The 23862-nt window shown below is 47.2% G+C and overlaps 2 protein-coding genes and 1 pseudogene across 2 annotated transcripts; all 3 read right to left on the bottom strand.

Annotated features, from left to right (window-relative positions):
• Nucleotides 1-6301: 6301 nt before the first annotated feature.
• LOC130862551 (free fatty acid receptor 3-like) lies at nucleotides 6302-7261 on the bottom strand. Its single transcript, XM_057752184.1, has one exon. The coding sequence runs from the start codon at nucleotides 7259-7261 to the stop codon at nucleotides 6302-6304; it is 960 nt and encodes a 319-aa protein (XP_057608167.1).
• Nucleotides 7262-15884: 8623 nt separating this feature from the next.
• Nucleotides 15885-16787, bottom strand: LOC130865992 (free fatty acid receptor 1). The gene has a single exon (XM_057757200.1). The coding sequence runs from the start codon at nucleotides 16785-16787 to the stop codon at nucleotides 15885-15887; it is 903 nt and encodes a 300-aa protein (XP_057613183.1).
• A 4380-nt stretch (nucleotides 16788-21167) lies between these two features.
• LOC130866306 (E3 ubiquitin-protein ligase NRDP1-like) lies at nucleotides 21168-22674 on the bottom strand (annotated as a pseudogene).
• Between the last annotated feature and the right edge of the window lie 1188 nt (nucleotides 22675-23862).

The raw sequence follows: 23862 nt of genomic DNA on the forward strand, positions 1-23862 counted from the left end.
TCTGACGTACTCAAATCATGACTTCTTTGACTTTGATATTGTGACCACTTACAAGACTTTAGAGATAGGGCCATAAGCATAGAGGTATATTTCATTAAAAATAAGTCAGCCTCAGCCCCAAGCACGTGGCTGCAGGGCAGCATGCTTGTATGAATGGCTGGGCTATTCAGCTTTGCTATTACAAGGTATTGAGGCTGCCAGACACAGTTGTAGAAGGCGATGTACCCCAATAGAATTTCAAACACTAAACAAAATCTGAGGGTAAACGCTATGGCCTAAAGAGGTTAACAATCTTTTTTCCCCAGTAAGAGTTTTTATGTTATCTAAAAGGCAAGAGAGATTTTTGCTATGTTGTCTAAAAAGCAAGAAAGTTTTTTGGTATGTTGTCTAAAAAGCAAAAGAAATTTTTGGTATGTTGTCTAAAAAGCAAGAAAGATTTTTGGTATGTTGTCTAAAAAGCAAGAGAAATTTTTGGTGTGTTGTCTAAAAAGCAAGAAAGATTTTGGTTAAAAATGCATTAATTTAAAAATGGTTAAAAACTAAATATGGATGGGCCTTATCTAGTTCCCTGTGTATGTTTTCAAGGTCAAACTTAAAGCAGGTAGGGAGCAGCTGACAGTCTATCACCGCAGGGCTCTGCCATCTGTGTTTCTTAAACATTTAAAGGAGGCTTATAGGCGTTATACTCCCTTTGACCCAACCTCTGAGGGTCAGCGGTAGCTATGGCCTTCATAGGACAGTCAGCATCAGATATTAAGAAAAGTTACAATGGTTAGAAGGGTTGCAGGATTATATCTTGCAGGATTTGGTTAAGGAGGCAGAGAAAGTGTTTCATAAGTGATAGACTGAGGAAGAGAAACAAGGGAGAGAGAAAGAGAGAGAGGGGTGGGAGGCAGAAGAAAGAGAGGACTGGAGGGATCATAGACAAGAGAGAAATTTGATAGAATTTTGGCGGCAGTGGTAGGAGAGAAAGGGAAGACAGAACCTAGACAGATAGAACCTTAGCAACAGAAGACCAAAGATGAGTGAAGAAGGACAGAGGCACCCCTTGGACAAAGACCAATGTGCTTATGCAAAGAAAAAGGACATTGGGCAAGAGAATGCCCAAAGAAGAAAGGAAGGGCCTCTAAGGTACTGGCCCTAGAAGAAGATGATTAGAGGGGATGGGGCTCGGACCCCCTCCCCTGGGCCTAGGGTAACCCTGACTGTGGAGGGGACCCCTATGGACTTTCTAGTGAACACAGGGGCTGAGCACTCTGTACTGAAACAACCATTGGGGAAGCTAAAGAATAAAAAGACTATAGTAATTGGAGCAACTGGACAGAAACAATATCTGTGGACCACCTTACAAACTGTAGATTTGGGGAGAGGACAAGTGACTCATTCTTTCCTGGTTACCCCTGAGTGTCCCACCTTTATTAGAAAGAGACTTGTTAACAAAGTTGAAGGCCCAGATCAGGTTTACTCGAACTGGCCGGAGGTGATTAAAACCTTTTGTTGACTGAACCAGTGACCTTCGCTCCCCCTGCTGTCCTCAATCCCGCTACCCTACTGCCTGAGACTGATGACAACTCACCTACCCATCACTGCACTGACATTTTGGCAGAAAAAGTTGGTACCTGAAATGATCTGAAGGATGAGCCTTGGCCTGGAAGTCCGAGCTGGTATATGGACGGTAGTAGTTTCATGGTTGAAGGAAAGCAGAAGGCGGGGGCAACAGTGGTGGATGGGAAGCAAACAGTCTGGGCATAGCCTCCCTGAAGGACGTTGGTGCAGAAAGTCAAACTTGTGGCTTTGATACCAGCTCTACGAATGGCAGAGGGAAAAGTCTCAACATCTACACTGACAGCAGGTATGCTTCTGCCCATATACACAGAGCAATATGCAGACAAAGAGGACAGTTGACATCTGCAGGAGAAGACATAAAAAATAAAGAAGAAATTTGAGCCTCCTCGAGGCCATACATTTGCCAAAGAAGGTAGCCATCATACATTGTCCAGGACACCAAAAAGCTCAAGATGCTGTGGCCAAAGGAAATCAGATGGCAGACCTAACTGCTAAACGGGCAGCCCAGGGAGCAATGATCCTGGCAGTCAAAGAGCCTAAAGATTATTATGACATCAGTGAAACCAACTCTAGATACACCCCCGAGGACCATCAAGTTATGGGAAAATTAGGACTGGTAAAGAAAACCCCATTTGGGGCAGTAGAGACAGAAGGAGGAAAACTAGTCCTCCCACAAAAAGAAGGGCACAGTATGTTACCAACTTACATTACCTGACCAAGAAACTAAAAGATGTGGTTAGGTCCTCTGACTATTATGTTATAGGACTCTCTGACATGGCAGAAAAAGTAGTCAAAAGTTGCATGGCCTGAGCTATAACTAATGCAGGACGCTCCATATATACTCCTGGGAAGAGGCTCAGGGGTGACCAGCCTGGGGCCTACTGGGAAATAGATTTTACAGAAATTAAGCCAGCCAGATATGGTAACAAGTACTTATTAGTTTTTATAGATACCTTTTCAGGCTGGGTAGAATCTTTTCCTACCAGGACTGAGAAAGCCAACGTGGTGGCTAAGAAGATCATGTAAGAAATCTTCCCAAGGTTTGGGATACCCAAGGTAATCGGGTCTGATAATGGACCTGCCTTTGTTGCCCAGGTAAGTCAGGGACTGGCCACCCAACTGGGGATCAATTGAAAATTACATTGTGCTTACTGACCCCAGAGTTAGGTCAGGTAGAAAGGATGAATATAAATTCTAAAAGAGACCTTTACAAAATTGGCGCTAGAGACTTGCGGGAATGACTGGACAGCCCTCCTTCCCTTTGCCCTGTTCTGGGTTTGGAACACCCCAGGGCAATTTAAACTTATCCCTTATGAGATCCTATGTGGAGAACCGCCACCGCTCACTGAGTCGGGTGGAATGTATAGTCCTGATGCTATTCTTTCTAGACCTTTACATTCCGGCCTAAAGGCCCTTGAAATGGTGAGACGCCAGATCTGGGAACAACTGAAAGAAGTATGCATCTCTGCCTGGATCCACACCTCCCACATGAAGCGAGCTCCTGAACTACCCAAATTGCAGTATCTGAGCTTTTTTTTTCTTTTTTTTTTTTTTTTTTTTTGGTTTTTCGAGACAGGGTTTCTCTGTGGCTTTGGAGCCTGTCCTGGAATTAGCTCTTGATGGGGTGATGGGGGAGATGGGGGAGGCTGCCCAGTGCTGGAACTGGGCTGGCAACCTGGGGTGGGGGAACTGTGTCAGCCACTGACTCCTGACTCTGCAGAGTGGGGGAGACAGGAATCTAGGGGTGAGGAAACAGCCTGCCTTGGTGAAGGGTTTTCCAGAATGCCCACTGTTCCATAAATTCAGATCTTCTGGGATACTTATGAACAATGGCAGGCAAAGAGAAAAATTATCCAAATAAATTCCATGCCTAGCAAAAGAAAATGATGTTTCCATATCTTCTTGAACTTACTGGGTAGTGTAGGTGGCAGATGAAGGAACGGGATGGAGCAAAATTCCTAAGTCCCTGCGGAGGATCGGGGTTGGAGGAATAAACCTGAAGACAACTTTATCTTTAAGTTTATTTATATATTTTTGTTCATTTTTTTTTTCGAGACAGGGTTTCTCTGTAGCTTTGGTGCCTGTCCCGGAACTAGCTCTTGTAGACCAGGCTGGTCTCGAACTCACAGAGATCTGCCTGCCTCTGCCTCCCGAGTGCTGGGATTAAAGGCGTGCACCACCATCGCCCAGCATATCTGGGGCTCTTAACAACACTACCAATCAAGAGGCTTATGTTTGGGGGACTAATCATAGGTTGACTCTTACTGAGATTATGTAATGAGACTCTTAAGAGCCCTAAGACTCCTAACATCAAGTACTGGGTTCCCAGTTTAGATAAATGGTGGGCTTGTAATACAGGTCTGACACCTTACATGTCAACATCGTTTTTTAATGACACCAAAGATGTGTGCTTGTACAACTGGTACCTAGGGTCTTTTATCATCCAGTTAACACGCTTGAAGATGAGTTTGACAAGCACCCAACTCGCTTTTGACGAGAACCTATTTCTCTGACATTAGCAATAATCCTGGGTCTTAGGGTAGCTGCCGGTGTTGGGACAGGTACCACTGCCCTAATACAGGCCCCTCAGTACTTTAATAAATTAAAACTAATTACCTTCATTAGAGAAAGAATAAGTGCTGTTCAGATTTTGATGTTACGTCACCAATATAGTGCTTTACAAGGTCAAGAAGATACTGAAATCTAGTTCTATGATTAGAACTAGGTACTAGAAGAAGTGGGGAGATGAAAGACCTGGATAAATCCAGACCTCCCCCCCCCCCCGCAGCAGGAAAAAATAGAGCCAAAAATCTAAGCAGGGAGGGAAGAATCAGAAATCTATGATTAGCTGGTTCAGTTTCAGGAAGTAGCTGAAGATAAAGTTAGATTGTAATCTTGAGAAACAGGGAGTTGCCCCCTTGTGATTATCATTGGTATTTTCGGAATTTTCTGTGACACCCTCCCTACCCCTTTCAGATTACTGGGCTGTGGTTTCTTCCTATAAAAACCCCTTCTCCCCTCGGGAGGCAGAGGCAGGCGGATCTCTGTGAGTTCGAGACCAGCCTGGTCTACAGAGCTAGTTCCAGGACAGGCTCCAAAACCACAGAGAAACCCTGTCTCGAAAAACCAAAAAAAAAAAAAAACCCTTCTCCCCTGTGTGGGTTATGAGTCTCGGCCCCAGTGCTGGGTACCTGTCAAATAAACCTCATGTGATTGCAGCAAGGATGGTCTCTCGTGAGTTACTGGGGGGAGGGGAGTCGTGTTATCCCGAGACTTGAGTGAGAGTCTTCCCCGCACTGGGGGTCTTTCAGTTAGAAAATTATTAGAATTTGTCTAAGAAAAGTTTGATCCTAGCAATGAATTCTTGAATTTTATATGTTTAATAAGAAAATTTAGAGTTTTTATACAGCTGAATACTCTAGACCAATTCACAAGTGGGCATTCCCAATCCTTGGTGATCCTCTACTCCTTTAATAAGGAGATATGATAGCCATTGAAGTATGCATAACAAAAAGTATTATCTGCTTGCTTACCATTAGCTAATTGATGATGAACTCTCTTGACAGAAACTTGGCTCAAAGACACAGAGCCTGTACTTTCTCTCTTAACCCTTTGTTTACAGAGGTCTGCAGTCAAGGAAGGGTTTTGATCCCACCCCCAGCACCTAAGACATGGACTTGCATGAATTAGAATGCATGTTTCGAAGACAGGTAAGATTGGGAAATGGAAAAGTGTTCATCCAAGGCAGAGGCGATCAACTTTCCAGTTTCAGAAACACAGGCTTTATTAAAATTAATTTTTTAAAAAGGGGGGGGGAATTATGCAAGCTCAAAAATGCCAAAGATCAGAGAGTTTGGGACTTGTTTCTGGTTTCTTCAAGGTTATCGTGCTTCTACCTCAGACAAAGATCCCACCTAGTTGTAAGTCAGAGAGTTCTGCTTGTTAAGTCATTTCTGACCGAAAAGTTTCTCCACTGATACAATAATCCCAATCAGACTGAATTAGATGTTCAGGTTTAATGGATGCCAGGACTCCTGCATGGCCCCTGGGAAAACACGGTGGGGGGTTCGGAACAACCACTGGAGAGGGAAAAGAGGAGGAGGAGATCATGGGTTCATTCTCTGGGGGACAGTTTAAATAACCTGTGGGAGTGATCTTGACCCTTCCTGGGGAGGGGTCATCATTTGGTGGACTTTCTCAGAGGTGGAGTTTGGATTGAGGCAACTCTTAGGGGAGGCTCCGACTTGAAATGGATCTTTCCACCCAACATTTCAAAATGGATGTCGGAGGCTAGGGAGAAGCCCCCCAATCAAACATTCAAGACCCTTTGGATAAAGGGGTGCCAGTTCATCATCAGTCAACAGGTGTGGCTAATTGCCAGACCTTGTGCTCCAGGAATAGGGAAGTAAATTGTTCCTACATAAAACAAAAGTCTAAGGATCCAACCAAGTTCCAGTTCCCTTTATGGAAATAACTTGGGATTCCACCCAGGGAATGATTTGCCTATGGAATGTTTTGGTCTAGGGCATGAATGTGACTTGGTGACATGTTTTGTTTAGCAACAGAATGTTTAACTATAAATGTGGCCTGTGACTTTCAATTGCTATGTTCATTTCCTTGTATCATGTTAATGCAGTCTTTTGTCTTACTCCTACCTTTTGGGGTCAGGGGTATTTTAAGTAGTCAAGGCAATGGGCTAATGGTTCCACACCCCTCCTCTGGTCTTTCCTTTTTTCTAGCTTGGACACTCCTTGGATGGTTCTTCCTCGTTCTTTACCGTCAGTTCCATGCTGGCTTCCTGAGTCCAAGGCACACAGCCTCTGGTCAGCCTTCCCAGGAGCTGCTGAAATTCGGCTTGGAACTTGGAGGATGAGAAGTAGAAGACAAGAGGGTCTATGCAAGAGTTGAGGGTGCTGAGGAGGAGGACATAGCTCCGCCAGGATGGACTCTCACCCCGGACATAGCCCACCACATGGGACATATTGTAGGGGCCGAAGCAGAAGAAGAAGATGAGCAGTGTGGCTGCTAGAAGCCCCATCACCCTCTTACGCCTGCGCCGGCTGGCTCCTCGGCTAAGAATCCATATCATGCGGCTGTAGCAGTAACTTGTGATACACAGGGGCACCATGAAAAGGACCACAGCCATCTCTAGTCGCACAGGCAGGAGCACGGCCAGCTGGTCCTCCCGGAATTCCAGGTAGCAGGTTTCATTGGTCTCCCGACTGTAGGTGGCATTTCCCCAGTATTCAGTGACATAAACCACACTACAATGAGCTGATGCCAGGAACCAACAGAAAGCACTGACGACAGCAGCCTGGGTCAGCCGTGGCCGGGTCTTGTACCACAGTGGGTAGGCCACACTCAGAAGACGTTCGATGCTCACAGCTGTCAGGAAGAGGGCGGTGAGGTAGATGGTAGTGAAGAAAAGGAACCCTGAGAAAGGGCAGAAGATGAAGGGCAGGAGCCATCTCATGCCATAGGCTGCCTCCACCATGCGAAAAGGCAGGAACAGTAGCTGGAGCAGGTCCGAAAGGGTCAGGTTTAGCAAAAGTAAGTCCACGGCCAACGGGTGGTGGCGCAGCTTGCCCACGAAGACCACCAGGGCCATCAAGTTAAGGGGCAGTCCCACGAGGAAAACGAACAGGTACACGGAAAAAAAAATCCAATGATTGCCAGGAGAGAGGCTCGCCACCATGGTCAGGGTTGCTAGTGAGAGGTGAACAGGGAGATAATGGGGGGAGTGGGGAAGTCTCCGGTTCCCCCACCAGGAGACTTACCCACCAGGCTGGAGTGTTGCCATCACTGTCCACCCCCACCACCCGGTCACCACTTACTCTCCCCTGCAGGGTCACCCTTCCTGCCTTTCCTGTCCCTGACCCGGTGCTGACATCACCAAGATGTCTCCTGCTTGAACCCCCATGCCCATACTCACCAGTTTATTGGAAAACTGGTGCTCCTCTGCCCTGTACCGTGGTGGCTCCTCCAGCAATAGGCAGTGAGCTAATTGTCCAGTGATAAAGACTTAGTGGTGCTATGATGTCAGCTGGGCTGTGTCCGTATGCAAAAAAAAGATGAAGAGGAAGGAGAAGAAGAAGAGGAAGAGGAAGAGGAAGAAGAAGAAGAAGAAGAAGAAGAAGAAGAAGAAGAAGAAGAAGAAGAAGAAGAAGAAGAAGAAATTCCAAGGCTGTGCGTATGGCTGCATATATACAGTCTCAACTGGGACCTTCCTTCCTCCTAATTTGACTTCATCTTCCCCACTTGGGCTTCGTTATGCTTCTTTAGAATGGGCATAGCAAGGGCTCATGGGAGTGGGAGGTAGGCTGCACAGAGTGAGGGCTGGCTGTGCAGCTGGCTATTTCTTGCTAACTCTGAGACTTCAGACAAATGAGAACAACTCTGTGTCTCCTATTCTTTAACACAGAGGTAACAACACAGATTCACAGGTGAAAACCTACACTGCTCCAGTTAGGCAGCTCAGTAGCGGGAGCATGTCGACTGAGCCGTATCTCAGTTGGTAGAGCACTTGCCTTTCACGCATGAAGCCATGAGTTCGAGCCCCAGCACACAAAACAGGTGTGGTGGTGCACACCTGTAATCAGTTAGAAGAAGAATTAGAGAAGAACTCTAGAAGAATCAAGAGTTCAAGGTCATCAGCTCCTAGCTATACACACTTTGAGGCTAATCTGGGCTTAATGAAGCCCTGTCTCAAATAAACCATAACATGCTAAGCACATAGAATAGAGCCTGTCACAACCTTGAACCTTGTGGTGCAGGCAAGGATCCGGGATGACGGGTGAATGTGAGTATGACTCCCTCCATTATCTCCCTGTTCACCTCTCACTAGCAACCCTGACCATGGTGGTGAGCCTCTCGCCCAGCAATCATTGGCTTTTCTTTTCCATGTACCTGTTCGTGTATGGATTTTGTGGTTTTTAAATTATATTGGTTAGTTTGTTAACAGGGTGCTGTGAGTGAACTAAGTAGTTTTTATTGCTTCTGGGTTTGCATTTAGTGAGAGATAAATAAAGACATCAATACTAAAAAGGAAGTTCCATCTCCTGGGGGAGCTGGATAACCAAGAGATCTAGTTGGGGGGTCAGGGTGGTGGGCCTGGTGGAGGAAGCCAGAGACATTGGATCTTGAGGGCCTCGTGGGCCCAGGGAGGGAACTGGATTGACCCCTGAGTGGAAGGAAGAACAGACAACTGAGGACAGTGGCCCCACCCCCAGCAGGTGCTCCAGGGCAGTGGGAACACAGGTTCCAAACACTGGGGGCGGGGGCAGGCAGTGGGGCAGCACTACTGAACTGTCACTAAAAGTCTCTGATTTCCCCACTGCCCAGGGGCCGTGTCTATATCTGGCTTGCATGGCAAATGAAAAAAATGAAATAAAAGTGTTATGCTCAAGTCTGTGCAGTCCCCACAAAAGTCAACCAGGAAACTGAGTCCCATATGTAAAAGCAAAGAGCCTTTATTTTAATCAAGTTGGCACACTCTGTCTCTCCACACGTCCAACGTATTGAAATAACCAGAGAGCCCCAGCTTAATTAGAATAGGGTTTTATATTAATAAAGGTGGGGGTGAGGGGATTTTAGGTTTTAAGACCCCTGATTGGCTGACATTTGTCTAGGGTGTCCTGGTGAAAGTGCCCTGGCAGGTGTTTCTATCTACAGTGCTTGGAATGCCAGGCTTATCCTTTGAATGGTTCTGGGGTGGAGGTCAGGTAACTAAGCTTGTGGTTCCTTTTGCAGCTAGGCATTGCCTAGGGTAAACTACTGAGCCTTCAGCCTCCATTTAAATTCATCAGTGGCCAGAGTCCCAGGTGATAATGGTTGGAAGTAAAGAACGTCCTTCGGGTGACCTGCCCAGACTTAGCTTATCATGGCTGGCCCTCACATTTCCCCCTTCAGGAGCACCTAAGACAGGACCCAATCTTGGGTCCCGCTTGCCCCTGCTTTTAAGGAGGCATGGAACTACTTAAATTAATTAATCTATTAATTGACAACTCTGCACCCAGTATATCAACAGGCACTATAGGTAGTTATCTTGTCCCCCATGCCAGGGAGTATCCGCTTTGTCTGTCTTTTGACCTATTTTGGGCGGGGGCATGGAAAGACGTGTTTCTTTTCACAACAACTTCAAGCTGACATTGGGGCATTGTTATCCAGGCCCAAGTAGGTTGAAAGTCTAGCCAAAGTGGAGGGGGGCATTTAGGCAATGGGGCCCTCATCAGACTCCGTTGAAGGATCTGGGAGTGTTCATATCAGCTGGACCGGTTCACATCAGCTTTCAGGAAGTTCAGGGCTCGCCACTATTAAGAGCAGGTTGTAGTCAGCAACTGATGCTTAGATGCATCTGCCAACCAAGTGGAAGCCTATTGAGATAAGTTTAAACCGGGAACAGAAATTAATATTTACAAAAAGAGCGGATAACAGATGTCTATAAACAGGAGGTATTGACTCTCACACCTTTGAGTCCTAGCTAACAAGTTGGCTATAGCTTTGTGGAAGGATCTGGATACCTTTTGCTATTAAACTGACAATATAACTGTCCTAGCCATCAATACTATCAGAGATCTCAGAAGGATAAATAAAGTATATCTGAGTACAGGCCAAATAGTTTCTGAATCTATTAAAAATGAAGGGACCAGAGTCCATATATAGTTAGTCATACCCTGGTCTCTATAACATTGGAGGCAGAAATATCCAGAACAGCAGTCTTATTGTCTAAGCCAGGCCCATAGGGTGAACTTTTCTTTTTCTGTGGAAGAGGGACATGGAAAAGACTGACCTTATTTTGTCTAGCCAAAAGTGGTGCAATCAATTCTCCAAGGTCCTGCTGTTTGTCCACAGTCTGGACCGGGTCCTGGCCACAGGTGTTGCACTGGGGGTCATCTCGCCCAGTGGTCAGCATCATCCTAATCCATCATAGTGTCTCATAATCTTCTTTGGAGACCTTGGGTTACTGTTAGGATCTCGGAGTCTCTGTCTAATGTAATAAGCTTTTTAATCATTATTTTAAATGCCATATTCTGCAGATCTCTGAAATATGAGGGCTGCCTAGATATGTCCAATTAGACAAACTTTGTTTTTTATTACTTGCTTTAAGTTTGACTTTGAAAACATATACAGGGCACTAAATAAGGCTTATTCCTGTAACTAATTATATCAGCACTTTAAAGATGACTAACTTTTATTTTTTAACAGTCTATAATAAGTTAGTCCCTTTTATAAGACTAGAACTCCATACTCTGTAAAGCTAATAAAGAAGCTGAATTAGCCATTCTGAGGGTAAACACAGAACAAGTTTATATCTCGCTGTTAATGTTGTCTCCTGCAAAGGCGAGGAACAGGTCCCAAGGTGAAATGGGAACAGGAGGGAGTCTAAGACCTGGCATTGCCCTAGGTTACTGAGACTAAGGTCTACCTTTTTGTTGATCTACCAAGTTGACCTGAGAATGCTGCCCTGGGCTCTTTATTTTTTGCCCTTCACAAATACTGATTACAGGACTTCATCATGGGTCCTGTCCAAGGGCTCAAATCTGTTGATAAGACGAAGCAAGATCATGAGGGGCCTGTTAAAGCTGGAAGTAAGGTTAACCAAGGAGACCAGTTGAACAAGTTTTTATCCAGCTTCCCTGTGAGTGTTCTGTTCTCTATCATTAACAAGGCCATTGAATCTCTAATTACCTCAGAGTGATTGACACAGAAACAATATTTTTTTCCCAGAAGAGGAGGTCTAAACCTCTTAGTATTAATACAAAAAATTATGATTCAGTTTATCTAAATAGCTTAATCCCTAACAATATAAAACATATTATAAAATATCTTATAGCACAGATATCTCACAGCTTTATAAATTTATATAAAAACTTAAAATCTCTTAAATGTCTTTTTTGTTTTATTAAAAATAAAGTACTTTTTTGGTCCCACCCTTGACAGCATACACATAACCTGTCTTTTAGATCTCGGCCTACTCCATTTTATCGTACTTGTGGTGACTATCACCTGGCACTGGCATTTTTTAAACTATTAAGGTCCATTATCGCAACTGTATTTTTTTATTTTAACAAAATGGCTATCTAAAATTTAAAATAAAATTATGCCTTGTGTTTTTATAAGAAATTACTCACGCATAGATTTTAAGTAAATAAAGCTTGGGTCTAACAAAGGAAGATCCATAATATAATTTTTTAAAAACAACATATAGCAGTTTTAACATTATCTATACCAAAAAGTCATCTGAATTTTTGTTAACCCAAATTTAGTAATCAGAACTCAGTAATAAATTTCTAAAGTCAGGCCAGTAACAGCACAAATAGACCAGTTCTAGTTTAGCTCCATGCTTGCAAGAAAACTTACACAGACAAACTTTTTAACCAAAAAGCACACTTAGTATTTGCATGTATGAGAAATCACAGCAAACAGACAAGATAAAAACTCTTACCAAAGTCTTTTTGTGTTTTTTTTCCATCAATGGTATATGGCTACAATATTTTAAATAAGAACAGAAACATGCATATATTATTTTAAAAAACCCTTTAAATTTACATCATGTAAAATCCTGTGCCGGTGTGAAACATTTGAGACCAACAACAGGGTTTTTGTTTGTACATTAACCAATAATAATTTGTAACCAGCCCCTATAAATGATGGTAGATATTTATAACCCATTGGATCTGAAAGAGTCCATGACCCGCAGAGCTAAATCTGGGTCAGGTTTGACCAGAAGTTGCAGCATGAAGCCCCCAGAGCAGGCGGAGGAAACTCATTGCCCAGCATGGGAGAGGCAGGGAGATAGCATGGGGAGAAAGAAGAATGTTAACCTCTCCAAGTCATAGCAATTAACTCCAGATTCTCTGTTCAGTGTTTGAAATCTTATTGGGATACATCCGCCCCTACAACTGTGGCTGGCAGCTTTGCTACATTGTAACAACAAGGCTGCATAGCCCAGCCACTCATCCACACAAGCATGCTGCCCTATCTCTAAAGGCCTGTAAGTGATTACAATATTAAAGCCAAAGAAGTTATGATTTGAGTCTATCAGTCTAAAGACAAAACAAAACAATACACAGACACAAAGCACAAAGAACAGGACAATGGCGCCAAATCAAACCAAAGACACAGCTTCAAGCTGTTTTGCAGGTGTGACCTACCCCTCTATCGATCGCAATGAGATCCCACTGTCTGCGTGTCTCACCAGAGAACTGACCATGCTACCCGTGTGTCTCCTGACACTTTCCGAGTGTCACACCACAGAATTGAGAGATCCTCATGTCTACCCATGCTACCCACATATCTTCCCAGAAGGGGACTTCTCCCTGGGAGTCCTGCATGTGATCTTTTGCCTGTCTGCAGATCGACTTTAGGCACTACAGTTGCTGGGTCTGCTCACAGACAGACATGAGACATGAGACATGAAACAAAACACAGAAACGTGCCTGCTGGTTGAAAGCTCTATGGATGGTAGTCCTAGTGGTCTTTGGGGGATCCCGGACAAGCCCCCAATGTTATGCCCAAATCCACGAAGTCCCCGCAAAAGTCAACAAGGAAGCCAACTCCCATATGTAAAAGCAAAGAGTCTTTATTTTAATCAAGTTTGCAAACTCGGTCTCTCCGCATATCCAACGTATTAGAATAACCAAAGACCCCCCAAGCTCAATTAGAATAGGGTTTTATAATAGTAAAGGTGGGGGTGAGGGGATTTTAGGTTTTAAGACCCCTGATTGGCTGACATTTGTCTAGGATGTCCTGGTGAAAGTGCCCTGGCAGGTGTTTCTATCTACAGTGCTTGGAATGCCAGGCTTTTCCTTTGAATGGTTTGTTCTGGGGTGGGGTCAGGTAACTCAACACGTGGTTCCTTTTGCAGCCAGGCATTGCCTCAGGGTAAACTACTGAGCCTTCAGCCTCCATTTAAATCCATCGATGGCCAGAGTCCCAGGTGATAATGGTTGGAAGTAAAGAACTTCCTGTGGGTGACCTGCCTAGACTTAGGTTATCATGGCTGGCCCCCATAAAAAGGAAGAGGACGTGATTACTCCTAAAGTATAACAGGATTTTTACTGTAGAGATAAAGGAGAAAGCAGGTGGCAGTGGGGGCGGGGGAGTCCAGGCTGAACATGGCTAGTAGACTAAACTGGACCATGAGAGGATGGGCATGGAGGGAGAGGAAGAGTGGAGCTGACCAAGAGACTGCTGTAGCCAAAATTGCTGCCTTATACAGGTATCAGGGTGGGGGGGAATGGAAGCAGAAGCCCAGCCCCAGGGAAGTAGAGGATTAGGGTAGAGGCAAGGTGAGAAGAGATGGGAGCAGTCACAGGTACTGAGGGATGCTGGAAAAGTTGACCAGCATCCACTTTAATATCTTGTAAGTTAGTCTGAATTTTCTTTTTTTTTTCTTCTTTTGTTTTTCGAGACAGGGTTTCTCTGAAACTAACCCTTGTGGACCAAGCTAGTCCCAAGGTCACAAAGATCCGCCCTACCTCACCTCTGGCACCCAAGTGCTGATATTAAAGTCATGCACGACCACTGCCTGGCTAACACTAAATTTTCTTTGGCAAGAGATCAGGAGTATCTATCCATAAGACAAATGTTTGCTTGGCACCTACTATGTGCTGCCTCTCTTCTAACTGTGGTGACCTACTGTTCGAACCCTTACATTCAAACACGTAAAAGGCCACAAAGAGATCTTTCCCTTTTTTTTTTTTTTTTTTTCTTTTTGAGACTGGGTCTCACTACGTAACCCTAGCTGTTCTGGAATTTACTGTATAGATCAGGATTGCCGTGAACACCCAGATAGATAATTTGTATGCCCAAAGAAATAATTTGTATAAACCACTTCATGCGCTCTGGCCACTATGCTGTTGCTCATTGGAAGCTTTACTGTCTTGAGAAGAAGAAGCTTGATTCTGACACCTGGCCTCATCAGAAATGCCCAGTGCCTGTCTTCTTCATGAAGCTCTCCTCTGCCCTCTCTCTGTGGAATGGGGTGTGCTTCTTCTCTTTCTCCAAATGAACCACAAGGTTTTCTAGATGTCCACTAAGCCTTAGGGGTCCTGCTTGGAAGGACGCAAGCTCCACCCCATCTTTTTTGGGGGAGGCTTCTTGACCTTCCAAAAAATGAAGGTGGTCATTACTGCAGTATTTTGGACTGACTAGGGAAGACATCCCTCGTTTGGAGCATCCCCTTCCACCACAGAGCTGCAGGGGGAGTCTGTGATGGAGTCTGCTCAAATCAGAATAGAAGCTCCCCAGGGCTGATAGAGCAAACAAGCCACAGAATCTCATTGGTGTTGGCTCCCTCTGCTGGGCACTGTGACTGGTGCAACCTGTCCATCTGGACAGCAGACACCTGCCTGGATTGTGAATTGGGCAACTGTGGCCTGTGCCAAAAGCCTCAGCTTCTATGGGGGCCAAGGCTGGGGAATCACTTGAGTCCAGGAGTTCAAGCCCAACCTGGCTACTACTACACCTACTGTTAAAACATAAGAGAAGGGGAGTACCTGGGGACATAGCCCAACCATAGAGCACTAGCCTAGCAGATGCAAGTCTCTCTCTCTCTCTCTCTCTCTCTCTCTCTCTCTCTCTCTCTCTCTCTCTCTCTCTCTCTCTCTCTCTCTCTCTCCATACACACACACACACACACACACTCAGGTGCAAGTCTCTCTCTCTCTCTCTCTCTCTCTCTCTCTCCTCTGTCACACACACACACACACACACACACACACACACACACACACACAGGGATGGGGCTACTCTTCTCGGGAGGGTTGTAGAAGGATGAAATGAGACAACTGGAAAGACGAGACACAGTTCGAAGCTGCATGCAGGTCAGTCCACAAAACCCCTGCAACTCTCCAGCCTGCTTTCGGCCGTCAACTCGAATGCTGCCCTCTAGTGGTTCCAAAGAGGGATGGCCGGATCATGATGTTGCCTCCTTTTTTCAGAAATGAAAATGCTCTTCCCTCAGAAGTTATTTCAGAGAAATACTCCAAAATCAGATCAGGATGGTGGTGATGCTCCTGAGCAGAAGCAAGCCTCTTCCTCACCTCCAGGAGTGCGGGGCTGCGCACAGCCTAGGCGGGCAGGTGGTTAGGACATAAGCATCAGAAGCAGTAGGAAGCAAGCTGGGATGTATCAGGCAGGTATACTGGCCCCCAGTTCTTGACCTTCATTGTTTTCTTTGTACAAGGACACTGTTCTCTCCAGGTGCGGCCCTTCCCATGAGTGGTTTTTGTGATGGCTTTAGACCCAGCTGCTCCTTGGGGGCATGGCAGACGTATTCAATTCTACTCCATGGCCCTTGCCCCCAGAGGTGGATGCTACTTCTGAATTGTTCCTCCGTGAGTCCTTGAAACACATACTGTCCCCCGGCCAGGACCTGTTCCCAAGTAGCCGGTGACCAGTGGGTTGAGCACCACGCTCCAGGCCCCTGTGATGAGCCCCAACTTCCTCCAGGAGCCTCCTAAGTCTGGGTTTATGAAACTAGCCACATTGGAGGCATTGTAGGGCCCCAAGCAGAGCAGCAGTGTGAGAAGAGCTCCCCCAGCCACCCAAGCTGCCCTGAGCTTCCGCTTGTGGCTCAGGCCTGAGTGGGCCAGGGCCCGGAGGCAGCCCACGTAACAGAAGGCAGTGATGACCAAGGGCAGAAAGAAGAGCAGGATGGAGAAACTGAGGCGGGCAGGGCGGGCCGAGTTGGGATCCCAGGCTTCCAGGCAGACCGGGGAACCATTCACGGCTATGTTGATTCCCAGAGAACCGGTGGTGTTGTTCCGCCAGCCTCCAGGAGCCTCCAAGCCAAAGACCAGGCCCAGGTGGCAGAGGACAAGAGCCCATATAGCCACACACACACCCCAGGAATAGCGGGGCCTCCGAATAGCTTGGTACCCGAAGGGGAAGGCAGCCCCCAGGTAGCGGCCAGCACTGAGAGCTGCCAGGAAGCCTCCACCCGCATAGAGTGGAGCAAAGTGGGCCATAACAAAGACAGGGCAGAGGGGGAGTGGCAGTGGCCAGGCCCCAGAAGCCAGGGCCTCCACAGCCTTCAGGGGTAGAGTGATGGCCAGGAGGAGGTCAGAGCAGCTCAGGTGGAGCGCATAGACCAGGCTGGGGGTGAGACGCAGTCTTGCGTGGGCCACTGCGCCTCGGATGGCCAACAAATTCAGCGGGAAGCCCAGAGCAAAAGCAGACACATAGAGGACAAAGGAGAGCTGTGGGGGCAGGGCCATGGAGCAGGGTGCAGTGGGTGCTGGCCTCTGTTGCTCCTGCTTACTGTTCTCAGCTCATCAACAGAGGAAAGAGGGTGCTTGAACCCCACGCTGGTGTCCCTACTGCCCTGTCAGTCCCGGCGCCTCTGATGATGCCTAGGACCACAAGAGGAAATGGGGGCTGGAGAGCCACAGCCCTGAGCAGAATCGAGGAGTCCTCTCAGTCCCCAGCTGTCCTCCACAGTACCGTCTCTTTGGGGAAGATAACGATTCGGTGTAAGAGGAAAAGACAGAAGGTTCCAGAGCTGAGGTGACTTCTGTTCTCATAGACTCTGGGAAGAGAGGAGCAGAAGGAGGTCAGAACCAGGCTGCATGTGTGTCAGACACCCGAGTTCCTTCCCTGTCCATTACTCCATGACCAGAGTTGCCGGACCCCCTCTGTAGGAAAGACCCTTCACCAGAGAAATCAGGGGCTGGAGATTAGCTCAGCATTAAGCATGCATGCAGCTTCCAGAAGTAGGGAATCCCAGAAGCTTCCAGGAGTAAAAAATCAGTCGCCTCCCAGCCAGCTAACTACATTTTCCTTCGCCTCTGTACACACATACATAGTATTTTTTTTAAAATGGGTAGCCCAGGCTGGCCTCAAACTTGTCATCTGGCTGCCTCTGTCTCCTTAAGCAGATTCTACTGGCTCTTGCTACAACAACCGGCCACATTTTATTGTGAAGAGAAATCCCAGGCATGACAGCACACACCTCTAATGCCAGCAGAAGCAGAAAGATCTCTCTATGTGTTTGAGGCCAGCCTGATCTATATATCAAGTTCTAGGACAGCCAGGGATACAAAGTGAGTCCTTGTTACAGAGAGAGGGAGCTAAAAACACATGCAGGCAGGGAGAGGCAGGCAAAGGGGATGGTAAGGTGACAGCCCCATGGCAAGCCAGTGCCCAGCAGTGTATAACACCTCAGGGAACATCTTGGCACAGGCCCCCAGAGAAGACAGGAGCCTTTGAAAATAGGACTCACCTTTTGGTGCTGCCGGATGTCTCTGAGGCTCAGGAGTCCCCTTGCAGGGCTATTAGATGAATCCCAGGATGGGCAGTGAGCTGGAAGGCAGAGAAGGGCGGGGCGGTCATTAGCAGGAGGTCCTAGCAGCCTGGATGAGCAGCTGATGGAGCATCCTGATGGTCGGCAGGAGGTGAGGGTGTTCAGAGGAACGATGGGAGTATGACTGGCTTGGTTGAAGACCTTAAAGAGGCAGGGTTCATGGGCACAACATTGTGCCCTTCTGACTCATTCACTGCCTGTTCAAACCCACCCACGCAGAGCGGGATCTGCCCCAGTGGCAGACCCTGGCTTTATTGACTCACTCCTAGGTAACCAGGGGGAAAAAAAGGCTGCAAACTTTTATTCCAGCTGTTCTGGAAGTTATCTGGAAGTTGATAAGAGCATCACAAGTTCAAGACCAACTCGGGTTACAGAGTGAGTTCAACTTCAGACTGGAAAACACAAAATGACACTGTCTCAAAATGAAAACTGATGTAGGAACTGGAGATATGGCTCTGTTTTGCACTACCTGCCTAGAATCCTCCCCAGGGCTGGAGGAGTGGCTCAGTGGTTGGGCACCTGCCTAAAATCCCCCAGTGAGGGACTAGGAGTGTGCCTCAGTGGTTGAGTGCTTTTCTAGCTTACACAAAACCCAGTTTCCATTCACAAACCCATAATTTATTTTTAATTTCTGTTTCGCCTATGTACACACCTGGCAGTTCTAGTCTAAATTCTATGCAGTAACATTTTCAACGAGGGTTCACAATATTCCCTAAGCATCTTACTTGGTGGTCATTCAAGGTTCCTCTGGCTGTGTGACCCCATGTCTGCTATCTCTGCTAAAAGGCTGGCCTCATGAGTGCCAAGGTCTGCCTTGCCCAGAGCATGGTGCCCCATAGGTGCTCTGGCCTCAGGAGAATTGCTTGCTCTCAGGTGGGAGGCTGTAGTGTTCTGGAGTCCAGGCCTCTGGGCCTCCTGGCCACCTGCTCTTCACGCCTCAGCGGGGCTGTTGACAGCCACATCTCGTGGTCAATGGGTCATGAAGCAGCTTCATATCAGCAGCTGGGCTTGGGGACAGGATAAGCAGGTACCTGGTGGTTGCCAGGCAGCCTGATCCTGACCTCCTCAGTCTCAGGGCTGCCTTCTGCTCCTTAGAGAAGACCTTGCCTCAGGAGATCTTTGGAGACTCCTGGCTTGACTGACAGCCTCATGAGACTGGTTTTGGGTTATAATTCTTGCACCCCAACAATGACCTCTGCCAAATGTGAGTTTCTGCTTTATTATTATTGGTTTATATTTTTGAGATGAGGTCTCAAGCAGCCCATGCTTGTCTCAGATTTGCCGTGTAGTGGAGGATGTCCTTGAACTTCTGACCCTATGCACCCTACCTCCTCTATGCTAAGACAAGACGGCAGCAACACTTCTCTGCACTTATGTAGAGCTGGGCATAGAACCCAGTGACTCATGCACATGAGGTAAGCACTCTACCTACTGAGCCAAATTTCCACACACCTCCAAAGGCAAATTTAAAATCACCAAATGCTTGTCATATGTATGAATAAATAGATTAGTTAGTTAGTAGTCGAGTATTGCTGGAATTCACTGTGAGTGTAAGAGCCTCTAAAACTTTATTTCATTCTTCTAAACAGTGGTGTTTTTTTATTTACATGCAAAAAAAAAAGTAAAAAAAAAAATGAGGACACCCAGAGAAATGGTCTTCAAAAACATCAAGCATTCTTAATTGCTGAGATACCTCTCGAGTTCTCCCCTCAAATATTTATTTTACATTTGTGTGTGTGTGTGTGTGCGCATAGTGTGCACATAAAAGTCAGAGGACACCTTTTGGTGGAGTTGATGTTCTTCCACCATGTGGTCCTGGGGATCAAACTCAGGTTATCAGGTTCAGAGGCAGGTGCCTGTGACCGCCGAGCCATCTACTCAGCCCTCCATTCAAGTGGCATTTAAAGTCCCACTGACCCCCCAAAGTAGTTAATGGTACTCACAGGAAGTCAGTTTGGGACTAGAGGAAACGAGTGCCATGCTCTGGCACTTGGAAGGATGAGAAGGGAGGAAGAAAAACAGCAGAACCCTTTGGGGACCCTCCGGTGTGCCCTGTTTGCACATCGCTTCCCTCTGTGGTCGCTGAGCACAGCTTGCTCTGCTCTCTGGTTGAGCAGGTAAACAGGTGGATGCAATGCTGGACCTGGAATCAGTGGAGCGAGCAGTGAACTGGGGAGGTCTGCGCTGTTTCTCTGGGTGGACTTGGGCTGTGGAAGAGTCTGACCGGCCCCCTGTTGAGGATGAATCCATTTCCTCTCATTTCTTCGTTGCTGTTGTTTTGAGGTTGCATCTATGTAGCCCGGCTGGCTCCTGTCTCCATGTCTCTGCCTTCCCAGCTCTGGTTTACAGGACTGTAGCTCAGCATCTAATTCTTTACCTTTTATCCACTCTTCAAGAAATGTAAAAGCATGAGAGAGAAATTTGATAACCTGTATTTGTCCTCACACTTTTATAACTTGCAGGTACACACCTCAATAACTTGCATTTGTGTATCTTTTTTTTTAAGTTTTGATATTTTTTGTCTTTTTTTCCTTTCTTAAAAAAAAAAAGTAAATAAAAAATTGCCAACAATGTGGCCGTGCTGGAGAGCAGGAGAGCCATAATCAGGCCATTCTATGAAAACAAAAGTGGGTAACAGAAGGGATTTGTGACTGCGAACATAAACAATGTTGAAGGAAATCAAACTTACTACAATCACAGGGCTGGGGAGGGGCCTATGGAGGTACCATGGACACGCCATGAGAGGCAGTGTCTATCCTAGCCAGCAGAGCCAGACAGCAGCTTCCTGCTGAGTGTATGAACCCCAACGTCTACCTCCACCCCAGCCCTGCCCTTCCCTAATTATGAAAATGGTTGGGAAAGGAGAGTTCATTGGGCATCTCAGCGTCCTAGCCTGCACGGCCAGGGGGCTGCACAGAGCTCCAGTCTTCCCCAAGAGCCGTCAATGGTGAGCAGGTCCTGACCTCGCTGCTTACTAAGAGGCTGAGCCCGCCTGCTCAGATGCCCTGGTTTTGGAGGAGAGGGACAGTTAGAGATTCCTCACTCTGCCCTGATCCTCTAGGGAAAACAAATGTCTTTGTGCTTTCTGAAAATGTTTGGGAGCCAGGGATCTTAGGCAGGAGAATACAGAAGTGAGGATTTCTCCACCCAGACTGAAACTTGACAGACATTTGGGGGAATGAATATGGCAACAGGCAGGAATTTGGGTTCACCCACTGAAAGGCTGACCGAAGTGCCCCAAGGTCCTTCATGCCAGAAAAGCAGGGAGTGTGTGGCTCAATTACAAGCTGTGGCATAAGGACAGGGGAGAACTCAGGGCTCAGCGGCTGGAGCAGTGGGCTCTCCAGTTCTACCTCTCCTGGCAGCCAGTCACACTCTCTCAGATCTCCTCCACACCGTGCGCAAATATCATGACGAGCCCCGGCTCCTGTACCATGTCATCGCCCATGTGCTGGTTCTCGCAGGCCATCACCACAACGGCCTGCTTGCCAGGGATGCGCTTGGCCACGTAGTTCTCATAGTAGCGCCGGTTCATCTGTCTTGTCTCTAGTGTGGCCAAACCCTGGGGCCAGCTCCGTTCATGGGCATTTTCAATCAGCTCGTTGACAATAGAGGCCGGGCAGCCACTTTCCACCAGCGAGCGCTTGATTACAGCCTGGAGCACGGCATCAGGCGTGGAGATCATCCCTCCCCAATGGGTCACTCTAGCAGGCTGGAGGGAGTTCACCCACTCGAGAATCTCGTTGTACTCGATTGTCTCCTCCAGGTTCTGAAGGTTGGGGTTGACGCTGCGGATTGCACGCATGTAAGCCTTCAGCAGCTGGATGTCTCGCTTCTGTTCCGCCAGCTGGTGCTTGTGTTCAGCCCATGTCTTCTCCAGTTCTGCGATTCGCGTCTACTGTTGCTGCACCACGGAGCGCAGGTGCTTAATGCAATTGTGATTTGGCAGCTCATCTTTGGGCATCTCCAGGCCACAGCCCTGTTCACAGGTCATGGGCCGCTTCGGGTTGTGCTCACAGTCACTGAGGTGGGACATGAGGTTGTCAAGCAGGACAACTGTAGCGCGCCAAGGCGCTCTGCGCACCACGGCGCTGTCAGCTGTCATGTTCCGCTGTCAGCTGTCATGTTCCGCTGTCAGCTGTCATGTTCCGATGTAGCGCGCCACGCGCTTTGCGCACCTGTCAGCTGTCATGTTCACAGGGTCTGGCACTAAGCCCGTTGCCGCCATTTGCTAGTGTCCCTAGTAGAAAACAACTTCTGCGCACGCTCGCTACCGGCCCAAGAGTGGTTTGAATCCACTTATCAATTGCTCACACGTCTTGCTCACGCAATTGCATCAGTGTGGGCCAAGCCAATCAAGCAATGACACATCATAGGCAGACCAGGCACTGTATATATTCCCCGCGCGGTCGGGCTCGGGGTCTTTTCGCCTCCATCTTATCTTCAGTCTTCTGCGCTCCAATAAAGTACGTTCCAAGAAGAATCCTGTTGTGGTCGTCTTCTCTGCTGGCAGAGTTGCGCGCCGCAGACAACAGCACTGCAGCCAAACACAGCCTTGTCACAGGCAATCTGCAGCTTTGACAGCATGTTCCGCATGATCCGGGGCATGGGGCGCAGGTGGGTGACCGTGACAACGCTGCGGTCTACCGGACACGTCTGCTGCTGAGAGAACCATTGGGTGATGCAGGCGTTGCAGAAAGCATGCTCTCACAGTGAGGTGCCTGTACTGGCTCCTCCAAGACTCCGCTGCAAATAGGGCAGATAAGGTCCTCGTCAACGTCCCGCGTTACGTCATACCCCATGTCTCATCACTGAAACCCAGGTCCTTCCAGGTAGTGGGGGGCAGGCTCCCTGTTTACAAGGTTCCAACCCCCTGATGCCTCCGCTCTGGGCTACTCAGGAAATGCTCCAAGGATTCCATCTTGTTGGCTATTCTCCAACTGAGCCTTTCTTCCTAATGACAAGTTTCATGGCCAAGGGGTGGGTATGATGTCACAATCAGGAGTAATCGCTCTGGACGCGGCCTGGGTTCTCCGGACGCGGGGCCAGACTGGAGCTGAGGCCACGGCGGCCACGGGGTAGCCTGGGTGCCCACATTTGTGTATCTTAAGACTATGGAATTTGTTGGAGGCTGTCCTTTTTTTTTTTTTTTTTTAATTTTCAAGACAGGGTTTCTCTGTAGCTTTTTGGTTCCTGTCCTGGAACTAGCTCTTGTAGACCAGGCTGGCCTCGAACCCACAGCCTGCCTCTGCCTCCTGAGTGCTGGGATTAAAGGCGTGGGCCACCACCGCCCGGCTGAGGCTGTCCTTTTAAACTGACAAAACCTCGCAGCTGTCACACTGCATCAGCGTCTTTGAGAAGGATAAACATGCAGAACCCACCTACAGTGCATCTCCTCCCCTGCAAGGACTCTACTTTCATGATTAAAAAAAGCCAGCTTCTTCTGGCTCACTTTTCACTTAACTTTCTGTGGAACTTAAATTCAACTGTGTGTAAATGTCTGTACACTTACTGATAAATGTTTTAAGTTCATTATATCTCATTCCAGACTAAGAAAGCAATAAGTCTCATATTTTAAATTGGTATGTACTTTTAGGATTCTTACAAAAATACTGTATATGTAATCAAACCCTGCTTTAAAATATATTGAACTGTTCTCCACTATTGTCAGTTCTGCTGTTAACCTATTTTCTTCTTTGTCTTTCACAAGTATAAATCTCACCTGTTCCGTTAAAAACCAGTACAGTCAAGCTTGGACCCACCTCTCCAGGCAGATGCTATGCTTTAGTTGTAATTTATCTATACCCAATAAACAGCCCTCAACTGCTCAGAGATCTGGGGAATATGGCATTTAAATGTTTAATTATTAAAAGACTTTTCATAACAGACAGGTTGGCTCCTAGCAGCAGCACTCTATTTCCTCCAAAGAAGATAGAAGACAGATGGGCACAGTCAATGTCCACCCGCAATTCGCTTCATCAAGTGAAAGC

The sequence above is a fragment of the Chionomys nivalis genome, chromosome 2 (assembly GCF_950005125.1).
Source record: "Chionomys nivalis chromosome 2, mChiNiv1.1, whole genome shotgun sequence".
Taxonomy (NCBI): Eukaryota; Metazoa; Chordata; class Mammalia; order Rodentia; family Cricetidae; genus Chionomys; species Chionomys nivalis.